Raw genomic sequence first — 12,592 nt, 5'->3', positions numbered from 1 at the left:
GAGCTTTGTCACATTCTTAGTGGTTTATGTTGAGATTGGACAGTCTGGGACATTGTAGATTTTTGTTTAGGTACATTCAGGCTCCTAATAAAAGAAAAGCAAATATTGAGGTCTTATGTAGGAAGTTACTTCATTTGAAAGAATGCTTTACCATCAGTAGTCATTGTTACTTGCCTGAAAGGATTATCTCTTTATTTGCTATTTTAGTCCTTTAACAGGAAATAGTTCAAGGACAAATGCTTAGTGTTTCTTCCTGCTCAAATAAGTAGTTCTGGGGTACAGCTGTTAGATTTGTCTCACTGGAGTTTAGTAATCATATGCTATTGCTATGGTAGTGTATATTGGACTGTCTGAATAGGAGTCCATTTAGGTTCTTTTTTTAAATTAAAAGGCATTGATGTTTCAGTCTACCTGGTGAGTGTCTGCCTAAAAGCCACAAGTCAGCATCTCCCAAAAAGCTTGAATTGACTTGTTAAACAAGTACAAATTACATTGAGTTAACTCTTCTGCTGTTTCTTCCTGTGAGGAGGGTTTTGCCTTGAGACAGATGTGTTTGCTGCTGATCAGTAGGAACTTTAAGAGACTGTGTGCAAGAATAGAAAAATATGATTATTAGCCTGGATGAACCCAAGCCCATAAACTCCTCCCAGTGTTCCAGTAACTCCTCCAGTGTTCCAGAGCAAATGTGTTTCTGGACTGTGACAGGGAGATGATTGTATGACAGCCCTGTTTGGTGAGCCAGCCTTGCAGACCAGACCATGGCTGCCTTTGCTGTGTTGCTATCTGAGTATCAGCATTTACTGCAAGGTGGTTAGTCTAATGTAGCTGGAACAAATGAACTAAAGTTTCCTTTAGAACTGTTTCTCCAGTCCCAGTATGGTCATCAAACCAGATTGGACCTGTACAATCAATTATACATCGTTGCTTTCCCCTTGAGAGACTGAGTGGCCTTGTGAGGACGTGAAGGACGCAGTAATGATGGCTATTCTTGTAAGTGTGTAGGTAATAGACTTCACTGCTAAGCTGGTGGGAGTTGCCCCAGTATGAAGCTTCCCCCAACAAAGCATTCAAGTAGATGCTTCTTCTTAAAGAAGTACCTGGATTCTCACTTGCCAGGGTTTTTTAGAAACTGCTGTTCAAATATCAGAGTGTTTCCAAGGTAACCTCTTTAATCTTCACTGTGTTCAAATGCTTACTAATTTAATATACACATGACGTGTGTAATCTGATTTAAAATTAACAGATGCTCCTAAAAACAATCCAACACTAAACATTATGAGGTTCTAGAATAACCTCTTCAAGGTGAGAACTTGCCTTGGCATTTCTTACCTTCCAGGTTATGGGAACAGTACTTAGCTAATATTTCATTATTTCATTATTATTGATTTCTTTTGTTCTCTGCACCACTGGGTGTGTGATTGCTCATGGACTCTGCATCTTTTTTTTTCTTTTTTTTTTTGAGGCTGGGGATTTGATGTCTTCAGTGTTACAGATGTTTTCAGGACTTCTAAGCACAAAGCATTTCTTGATCCAGTATTTGCAGTTTTGGAATAAATACCTCAGAAAACTGAAAAGAAAAGAGTCTTAGTTGAATAAAAAAAAAAAGTTTTGTTTTCCAATAACTCCTCATAAGAAGGATCTGAGGAAGGTGTGCATCCCCGGATTAAATATCAAGAATGAAAAATAAGGGTATTAGGGTGGGGAGCAAGAGTTGCCTTGATTATGCAGCTGCACTCTGTCCTCTCAGCTCATGCTGTCTCTCTCTGTGGGACAAATGAGCACGTGGGAGCTGCATAACATCAACAGAACAGAGCCTGGGAGCTCCCAAAGCAGCTGTCCTGTGTCCTAGGGACCATCCAAGAAATCCATTTTCCTGCATCCTTTGAAGGGCTGTCATAACTTAGCTAACCAGCATCTGTAGTGCAGTGCTTTTAAGTGCCTAGATCTTGTCTGCACTGCAGATGACTAAGAAAATTGAGTCTGAATTCATCTTCTTTTGCTCAGTGTTTCTTTGCTTTTATTGTATTAGTTTGGTAGATGAAAGACAACCCCTGAGGATTTAAGTACTAGGTAATTTAGGATGTTTTCATTCTTGGGGTGGTAAAGTGTGAGAACGAAATGCATGTAGGAAACAGGCAAATTTGCCAGTTCAGCATGGACTGGCATCGTTTTAGATAAAAACTGGGGAAACCTAAAACTAGACTTTTCTCTTAGTAGTGCCCTAAATAGCATCAGTTCCCTCCAGCAGGAAGTGCCCATTCAGTGTTGAGGCTGGAGATGAACCAAGCTTCCAGTTCTTAGGCAAAGGAAAGCTGGCTTGGTTTCTGTGTTCATGGTGCTCATTAGAGGCATAAAAGTAAAAAACATTGTATCACCAAATCATTTTACATGAAAAAATTAATTTAGGTTTGTATAATTTTTAAAGAGACGAGGGTGGAAATAGTGATGTCCTCACTCTTGGCATGGTCTTCCTTTCAGTTCCTGACAAACGATCCCTTCCTTCCACGCACCCTACTTTGTGGGTTGTTTTATGATGTGACTTGTTCTGTAGTTAAAGAATGCAAATAATAGTACCCTTGGTTTTATTTCTCATGCATGTATAAAAGGAAAAAGAATAATTGCAGAAGCTAAATTCAATTTTGGAGCTGTGGAACCTGTCCAGTACCATTTGGAATGGATCAACCTCTGCAAGTGGAGTTGGGAAAATGTTACATCTGTTTACTTGCAGTTGCAACAAAAAAGTCTGCCACTACCCCCTGGAAGCTGCAGAGACTCCAGTGGAATGCTGAGTCTGTTTTGCTTTCCTTGGGTGAAAATGTTCAGTATGTGGAATGGCTCACGCTTCCTTGCAGATCTAACATTAGAACTTTCAGTGCAAGGTCAGTTCCACCAGGAAGGTTTAAATGCTCCCACTTCCCACCTTTTATGTTTGTGCAATTATTGCTGCATTCATGAGTGTAGAAATGAAAGGAAGAGGGTAAAGCAAGTCCTAAACTTCTCTGATATTAAGGCTCTCTTTGCACTTTTGTAAGCATCTGATGTATTTTGATATTCTGATGTAGAACTCAGCTGGCTATTTCACACAACTATGACAACTGTCATAACTATGCTTTCCAAACAGTCTGAAAAAGACTGAGTACAGCTGTTCCATCCAAGGCAATCTGATGGTGGTTTGGGCTGAGATGTGAAGTTGGATATGAGTCAGCAGCAGTATGCCCTGGAAGCCAAAAGAGCCAGCTGTGTCCTGGATGCATCAAGCACAGCATTGCTGGCTGGTCCAATATCCTGCTCTACACTGCATTGAAAGGTGTGGTGGCTCCACCCGGAGTCCTGTGTGCAGTTCTGGGTGCCACAATATTAGAAGAACATAAAATTATTGGAGAGCATCAAGAGGAGGTGCCTGAGGTGGTGAAAGACCTTGAGGGCAAGACATAATGAGAAGCAACTGGGATCACTGGTTTGGTGGAGCGTGGAGAAAAGAAGGCTGAGGGGTGATCTTATGGAAGTCTGTAACTTCCTCAGGAGGGGTAGTGAGTGGGAGGTACTAATGTCTCTCTGGTGACCAGCAGTAAGATGTGAGGGGATAGAATGAAGTTGCATTGGCAGGAGTTCAGACTGGACGTTAGGAAAAGGTTCCTCGCTGGGAAGATTGCTGGAACAGCCTATCCAGGGAAGTGGTTGTGGCACCAAGCCTGTCAGAGTTCAAGGAGCATCTGCATGATGCTCTCAGCCATATGGTGTAATGTCAGATATTCCTGTGAGGAACAGGGACCTGGACTGAATGATTTTCACGGGGCCCTTCCAAGCTGCGATGTTCCGTGATTCTATGGTATTGTGCTTATTAATTTCTCATAGAAGTGCTCCCACGTGCCAAGAGATAATTGGTAGGTGTGGCTGCTGCTAAGCAGGTGTAGGTGAGGACGGAGCTGAGAGCTGTGAGAGGCGGCGTGTGTGGGTGAGGGTGGTACCGGTGATTGATCATTCAGGCGATCCTTGCCCGGCCGGGCTGCGGGAGGGCGCTGCGGGAGGGAGGGAGGGCGCTGTCCGCGGTGCTGAGCGCCCGCCCCGCGCCCTCCCTGCGTGCGCTCTGAAAAATATCAACACGGGTGCCTTGCTCTGCCTGTTATGTCTTCCTTTTTCCCTGGTATATGGATGGAGGAATTATATTCGACTGAAACTGCATTGTTCTGGGACTGAAGCGCATCTGCAATTTGCTGCATAATGGCCAAAAAAAAAAAAAAAAAAGGAAATTAAACAAATAAATGAGTCAGGTTTCTGAAATGAAATGGTAGAATGGAACACAAGGGATATTTGTATTTCCTCTCTGGGAAAGGTTAATAGATCTAAATGTAAAATAATGCTTTGTGATGGGAAGCTATCTAATGCTAAATTCACATTAATTCTAAAAAAAAATATGATAATTAATACGTGTGCTCTGAACAGCACAAGAAGTAGTAAGAATTAGGTGCTTGTGCTGAAATTTTTTGCTGTTGCAAAACACACACTGATTAATTCAAGGTGGAAAAGTTGTTTCTTTTATGAATCCTATTATCAGAAATATTCTCTTCTTTCTTAGAGAACAGACAAAAAGTCTAACTAAAAGCAGTTGTTTTAACCAAAGCCATTTAATTTCCTTATGAAATATATGAAAATCATTATTTATACTTTGAGTTATATGACTTTGTAATTTTGGCGTTGGTGAAAGAGATGTATAGCTGAAATAGTATTTGTTCTGTTTACTGTTAAATGGGAGGGTAAGCTTGATAAAGGATTGGCATCCTTTTATACAAGAGCTTCCTGATGTGTTCTCATTACTTCATTAAATAAGAATACCTTAACATAATCCTGAGTTTTAGTAAAATTTGCTCCTGTCTTTCACAACAAGGGTATATGTTGAAATCACTGGTAGCATGGCTTGCTAGCTCAGTGTCTTGGAATAGTTTTTCAGATGGACAACTTTCACCCTCAGCTGTTAGCATCACCAGGGAAGAAGTAGGGATGAATTTTGATGGATTCAAGCAAGGCTAAAACAAAATGTGTTTTCTCTAGCAAACTGTTTTCACCCTTAGGCTGCACTTTCCAGATTCAGGATATGCTGTCTCGTACTTTAATGGATAGTTTTTTTGGATAGCCCTTTTCTTGGCAATAGAAGAACAGGATGCCTCGTATTCTTGTGTCTGCACAAACAGTCTTTCAAACTTTCAGCACACAAGTTTCTTCTGATACAGCCCAGCTTATATCTCATAATGCTTCCAGCTCTTGTCTAGGCACTGAAAGGGATAGTGTTCTGAAAACTGATGCAGTTTTAAAGGTCAGATCCCATAAAACATTGTGATTCGTAGCCAATAATGTGCCTTCTGAAACTGCTTATTTAGTCTGGAGTTGCACCGTGGACTTTATCTTCATTTTGTCTGGGCTTCATCAAGTATTTGCTGCATGCAGTGACCAATAAAACCAGGGAAGAGCTGAATTTTGCAATTGGCCTTCTGTAAGAGAGAGGCAGCAGGAATAGATAGTTGTTTCTCAGATGCTGTGAGGGCCTATGGTGAGAAAGGTGTTTTCCTTCCCATTTTCTCAGATTTTAGTTTGATCCAGCAGTATGGAAGACAGAGTTCTGGCTGTTGGAATAAGATTGTGTGATGCTCAGAAACAATAAGATACTTCTAACATTATACTTGTCAAAGATACTTCTAGCTCTTTCTTCCTGTTCATCTGTGTATTAATCCGAGCAGAGCCTCAGAGGCTGCAGCCACAGGACTGGCATGTGGGTGGATCATTTTGAACCCTAATAAGGTATGACATGTACCCAGCTCAGTGGCAGGTTACAGCCACTAAGCAGGTCACCCCAGAATACCAGGTCACTGTTAAATACCTGGTTTTGTTCTTCTGAATCTACCTTGGATCCTTGTAAGTGTAACACATAATGGAAGAGAAAGGCTCACCCTCAGTTGCTGGTAACCTATAGGTTTTCATTGGCCTTGTGGCAGATAACAGCCGCCTGCAGAATCTGGCTTTGAGCAGATGTCACCAGTTCTCTCTGCATGTCCCTTCAGCATACAGATAGCAGTCACCCTCCATCTGCCCTCCACAGGCATGGCTGTCCACAGCAGGCTGCTTTTTCCATTGGTACCCATAGCAGAAATGGACTTTACTCGTGCTGGACTGTATTGTATTCATGCTGGAATATGCACATGGGGCTTTATTTGCTTTTACTTTTTTTTTACTAATTTCCAAACCTCCACTGAAGGCCCAGGCTGTGAATCCCTTGGTTACAGAGTAATTAATTGATCAGATCTATTTTCTTTTTGTTGTCCTGTGGGCTGAGAGATAATGCTGTGCAATGTGAGGGATGTTCCTGCTAGAGATAGTATTTCTGCAAATCCTATCAGTGGAGTACTACCTGACATTCAGTGAGCAGGCTGCCTGCTCTAGCATCCCCCACAGCATGTGCATACATATGTATTTTGTGTTCTGTATTTTATGGTGTGATCGAAATCAGTCTTTGGATAATGTTTTAGTAACTCCTATTTCTCATTGTTCTTACTAGCAGCCGTAACGTTTGCAATATCAGTCTGTGGCAGGAAGCAGGTGTCCTTTTTAAAAGGAAATCTGAAATAATTTAGAGGCCACAGAAAAGGACAGCTTGCAATTCACATTGCAACAGTCCTGCAGAGAAAACAGGCTACAAGACAGATGCTGATTTATTTAAAATCAGACAAACAAAAAAACAAGTCTTGTGTTTTTTCTTTCTCTCATTTTCTTTGCAAACTTAAGGAATGTATTCAAGCATCTGGCTAATTCACATACCATTAATTCTCTAAAGATTACATATGCACACCTAATTAGACCTGCATAATTTGTTTTAAAAATGAATGTACTCTCATATTTATATTTTATAGCTGTGCCAAATCCTTAAAGGGCATAGAAGGGAAAATTTTATAAGAGAAATGTGCAGTAGTCCTTTCCCTAGAAAAGCTGGAAGTATCAGTAGGGCTGTACCTAATCTTAGTTACAAAACCGTAGACACACTGTTTTGGCTACTAGTGAATGGGTAAATGGCTTTTTAAATACATGAATGAATGCTTGTTAGAAAGCCTGAGATACAGCCTGTCTTCATATGGGAGCTGGCAGAGTGGGCACCCCTCCTGATGTGTGAGGTCCTATTGTATGGCAGCAATATGACTAATCCTCCCTTTGCCTCTGGTTTGTGGGCTGCAGCGAGTTCCTGCCAGCTGTGCCTTCTTGAGGATTTAATCGTCTCCAGCAGCTACAAGGACATGAGAGCCTGATGCTGATGGCACATGTCTCCTCTTACTCTTGTGTGGCTCTCCACCAGCTTAGCTCTTGAGGCCAATACCACTCAGAAGAATAAATTGGGCCTTGGCAAGCGGCAGATTATCATAGCCTTCTCCAGAGGATGGATATGGGGTGGGAAAAGCTAATCTGTGCGCTGACCCCCGTTCATCTCTCTGGGCCTGAGTGCTACAGGCACTCAAATCCTCAGCAGCTGTGACATTCTCCACTTGCTCTCAGCAGCAGTTCTGCAAAGTCTGCTAACCAGCAGGGGAGAGGGTGGTTAGTAGCCGCCTGCTTTGTGTCAGGCTTTCCTGGAGTGGAGTTGCCATGGAGATGGGTGGGAGTTTAGCGGAGCAGGGAGCTCGGCGCTTTGCCCTTGTGCGTGTAAATCTGTCTGACATGTCATGTGCATCACATTTGGCTCTGCTGCTCACATTTGAGGTCCACTGGATTTTCTTGCCCGATTCCCTTGTAGGAGAGCTGAATAACTGCCATGCAGTATTCATAGCGCTGTGATATTAAAAAAAGGCAGGACTGGGATTGGTGCCTGCTCTTCCAGGGCCAATTTAAAACTAAATCTGGACACCAAAGGATGTTTAGAGCAGGTATCTAAGCCCTGTAAGATGGAAGGAACTTTCCCAGGCTGGAGCCTTTCTTGTGACAGCAGTAAGCATATTGGCTGTCTAAAAAGAGAATTATTTAGAGGCAAAAACAGAAATCCTACAGTTAGGGAGGTGTTGGAAGGTGGAATCTTCCCAATTAATTTTAGAACTTGTAAAGCAGATTAAAATATGGGGGGAGAGTGCTGAATATAAATGTCTGCTTTACACTTACAAAAGGGTGTGCAGGCTCCACGTGCTCAGAAACATTTCTGGGAAAGCATCAATTAAAATGTTTGAGACTGACAAAAGGCTTCCAGGCTGTTGAGGTAAATGGTGACTCATACTGGCTGAGAAGCAGGAAGGAAACACATTTAATGGCTGCGCCACCCCAAGCTGTACTCTGAAATGAGGCTTCCCAGGGGGCTGACCTGCAGACACTGGATTTTAGCCAATGTCTGCTGATCTACAGCCATCAAAGGTGAAGAGCCAAAGTATTTTTCAGTGAATTTGGCAGCATGCCTCCTGGGTTTTTCGATGCATGTAGGTTTGCATGGTGTTATGGAGAGAAACTTGACATATTTCTAATTTTAGAGTCAGAGGAAACAGCTAGGTGGTGAAAATGTTTGGAAGGAAGGGTTAAAAAGTTGGAAACATTGAAGGAGGACAAAGAGGGAATAGAGTGAATGTAGAGATGGATCTTTGAACACCACTTGCCTCAGCAGAAGCTAAAGAGTCCTCCTGAATATACTGCCTGGGCCGTGGCATCAGTTTGAGAGGGGAACAAGGTTTCTGCTGTTTATCCCAGGGAAAGAGGACTGGTCCTTCCAGCATAAGCTAAAGCTTGTGCTTCTCAAAGACTGGTGTGAGCCTGTTGTGTTACTGGAAAAAGGCCTCAACACATGCTTCAAAAGCATCTTCTCCTCCTCCTCCTCCCCCAACCTCGTGTACCACTCTTAACAATTTAATCCATAGCAGTTTGTCTTCACAGGCTGTAATTGATCTGTCTGTGATTTAGCTCATCAGACACTCATTAAAGAGTTTGCAGCCTTTTTTTATTCATGAAGAGTGAGACTCAAGGATCTAAAACCACTTTGTCTTTGTCTTAACTGGATTCATTTAGTATTCTGGGATTTGGGAAGGCTAATAAACTTAAACGAGTTATTATTTAAAGGTGAGCTGCCAAGTGAACATGAAGAATGATCCAAACGCTGGCAGTGTGCCAATGGCTCTCTGTGGTCAGGTGTCAGGTGTGAGCAGCAGAGGGAATTGTGGCTAAAACCCCAGATATTCCTCACAGCTCTGCAGTGGGTGTCCCACAATGCCCTGCCCATGACTGATGGGATGATCCAGCTTGCAGGGGAGTTGCTGGAGCCGTGTCTGCAGTGGAGATGGCATTTTGTGCTAGTGATGTCAGTGGGATACACAGAAATATTTGGTGCATTGTGCAGAGTTGGAGCTTGACATCTGGTTTTCTTTACTGGGGCCGCTATTGTTCTGAGCTGCCGCCTGTGCTCGGGCAGTGCCCGTAAGGATGAGCGCTTCTCACGTTGCTGGCACACACGTGCTGAGGAAATGCCTGTCCAGGCCTTTCACAGGGATACACGGCAGTCTGCAAAAGAGAACAATACCCCTGAGCTGCAGAAAGCAGTTCCCCACTACTTTAATGAACACTTGAGGCATTTCCAAGCTCTAGGAAGAGGAGATGGGGTAGATAGTTCTCCATTCTGCTCCTTCCTGAGCCTGGCTCTGCATGCCACACACATCCCGAAAGATGAATAATTCCCTGTAACTTGAATTTACTGTGCAGTCATACATGTGGTATCATCACATTGCTTGTGCCTTGGATGTCACGTAAGGGGCTATGACTGCCATGGACTCTAAAGTTGTCCGTGGTTTTAAGGCAGCAGCTCTGCCAGGGAACACATGCAGCTGGATCCTGGGTCTGTGCCAAATGTACTGACTTGTTTGGGAGCTGTGGGAAGCTGGTGGGGCCCCGCAGACAAAGCCCTGTGTGAGGCATCTGAATCCTGGCAGGACACGCTGCCATTTACGTGAACTGACTTCCCGCTTGCTGTGCGTATCTGGATTGGGAAATCTTTGGGAATATAAACCTCTCCTAACTGCTCAGAGTCACAGTATTTATAAATAAATACTCTGAGCTTGTGTTTATAGCTATTAATCATCCTATGTAAATATTAATAGCATATTTTTCTTTCTTTGCAGTGTACAGAGGCCAAAAAGCATTGCTGGTACTTTGAAGGATTATATCCTACATATTATATGTAAGTAGTCATTGCTTTTCTTTTGCAAAAGAGAATTAGATTCTGTAGTCTTAGACTGTTGCTCTTTTACTAATTATACTTTTTCTATAACTCATCTGAGACTTTTGCAAATTCAAAAATGAAGATGCAGTAAACTTTCATTTCCCTCCTTCCCTGTAAACCCATCTCTCTCCTTTTTTCCTTATTGAAAAAAGTGTACAGATTCATTTTGCCACACACCCCAGATGACCTTTCCAACTGAAAACAAAACTCAAGTACTTGAACAGCTCTTATTTCAGAGCACTGAAAGGAAACATAAGTAGACCAATGTGAAGACAGTTCTCCCTTTGTTTTGAACAAGGACAGGTAATCAGACAGAATACCTTGAATGCTTTGAAAGTAACTTTGTCCCTGTGCTAGTACTGTTGTTTAATTTAGGGAGTTGAGATCATTTGTTATCCATGGCATAACTGTCCTTTTGATGAGTGGCATCTGCATTCACTTGGGTATGAACCAAATGTCAGTGACCTGTAGGTATGTGACTGAGGATCTCTCTAATTGCAGTTTTCTGTTTCATATTGCCCACAGCAATGGCAAAAAAAGTGGAGGAAATATGTGGATGGGAGGTACATTCAGTGTGGGTTTGGGGGCAGAAAGGAGATAAATGTAGTAAACTTTCTACCTGGTTGTATAACTTTATAATTGCAAACAACTGTAAACATAAGTTAGAAAAAAAAAAAAGCAGGGTGGAAAAGCATTAGGTTATCTGTTCCCTGAGCAAGCTCTTTCTTGCTGAAGGATTGGAAATTATTGTAATCCTTATGCTACCCAAGAACTTCCCTCCCTTTTCTTTTCCACCTCCACTTCATCTGCCAGAAGCAGGAGCGAAATGGAAGAGACAAAAAGCAGCCAGGAAGCCACTTGCAAAAGAAAGCCCACAGAAAGAATGAAACACCATGATTTAATCATCTGTGATCCTGGATATTAACTGCTTAGGAAGTGTTTGCGCCTAGAACTGTCCTTTTTTCAGGTGACTGAAATGTGGAGAATTACTCATAAATGGTTGGCCAAAGCAGATGGGGGAATTTAAATAAGTTCATTTTCTTTGCATGCTAATAACAATGGGACTTTGGTTCCCCCTACATTTTGGTTTGCTTTTCTGCAGTGTGGGAAAGAAGCTGGGATGTCACAAAATTACAAAAATCCCACTGTACCTTGACATTCAGGAGTGTGTTATTCATCATCACCTTGGTGTTTTGCTTAGGTTTCTGCCCACGTGATTTTACAGATAGTGTTTGTCTCCCTGGGCAATACAAAGGGGTGGCTACTTGGAGATTGGGTATCCAGAGATTGGGTTCAGACCCTTTGTGTACATACAGATTCCTCCAAAAAAAAAAGGGCTAAAAAAAAAAATCCTGTTCTATATTGACACTGTCAAGTCAATCAGAAGACTGTCACTTGTCATCGTGTGTTTTGTGGTAGTTACTACAGCACCATGTTATCCAAGTCATGGCATGGAAGTGTCATGGTTGGCACTCTCCTGAATAGTGGAAGTCAATGGAAAAAGGAAGGGGAAAGGGGCAGGATGTGTGTGCTCAGCAATTGTCCCAGGGGTGATGAGTGTCCTGTTAATGCTAATGTTGTTGTTGTGATTATGAGTTTAAGTGGGCAAGAAGAAACACTGGGGAAAGACGATAAGGATTTGGGGATGGTAAAGCTCAGAGCACAGATACTATGTGTGACAAGTGAAGGAGCAGGGAGAGGGTATTTGAGTGCACAGCCCAGCAGGGTTAAAGGGGGGATGCATCAAAGCAGTAGGAAGGTCGTGCATGTCTGCGGTGCCTGGGCTGTTCTACTTTGTTGCTTCTGCAATGTCAGTTTCTGTTGTTCAGGGTCCCCAGCTGCTTCCTACCTGTGCTGTCTTTTCACACCTCTGTGGTGGAGCAGAGGCACAACTCCAATCTCAATATCTTAGGGCAAAGTCCCATTGCTTCAGCACTTGTTTGACCCTTCACTGAATTAATTCAATTTGCTAATCCCACAGAAAGTTGTTCATTTTAGCACATTCGAGTCGGTGTTGAATCAGCTTGGTATAGTTTTTGGCAAACACCGGTGAAATGGGAGGAAGGGAGTATTCTGCATATTGTGGGGGAGGAGGCATGAATAGCATCGTCTCCATCAGCATATGGTTACATTTAAATTACCTAAAGGCATCATGCATAACTTTGTCCTGAGAGTGCCTCCTCTGTGCGAATCTAGATCTGGGATGTGCTCTAGTGAAACGGGTTTTATTTTATCTTACCATTTCTGTGGCAACAGTCCATACCAAGCAGATATATTTAGATTTATATTTAAAGGAGGTTGCCATAGATTCCACTTGTTTCTATCACTGATTTTGTGAACAGACTTTTTTCTCCCCAGTTAATATATGTA

The 12,592-nt window shown here is 42.4% G+C and overlaps 1 protein-coding gene across 1 annotated transcript in view; it reads left to right on the top strand.

Annotated features, from left to right (window-relative positions):
* The window catches only part of VOPP1 (VOPP1 WW domain binding protein), a 62,978-nt gene that overhangs the window by 34,834 nt on the left and 15,552 nt on the right, over nt 1–12,592 (top strand). The window contains exon 2 of the mRNA XM_063158047.1: nt 10,122–10,180. Within this exon, the coding sequence (XP_063014117.1) occupies nt 10,122–10,180 (59 nt within the window). The remainder of the gene's footprint in view (nt 1–10,121; nt 10,181–12,592) is intronic.

The sequence above is a fragment of the Melospiza melodia genome, chromosome 1 (assembly GCF_035770615.1).
Source record: "Melospiza melodia melodia isolate bMelMel2 chromosome 1, bMelMel2.pri, whole genome shotgun sequence".
NCBI lineage: Eukaryota > Metazoa > Chordata > Aves > Passeriformes > Passerellidae > Melospiza > Melospiza melodia.
Note: the sequence above shows the minus strand (reverse complement) of the source record. Positions and strands in the feature narration are given on the sequence as shown.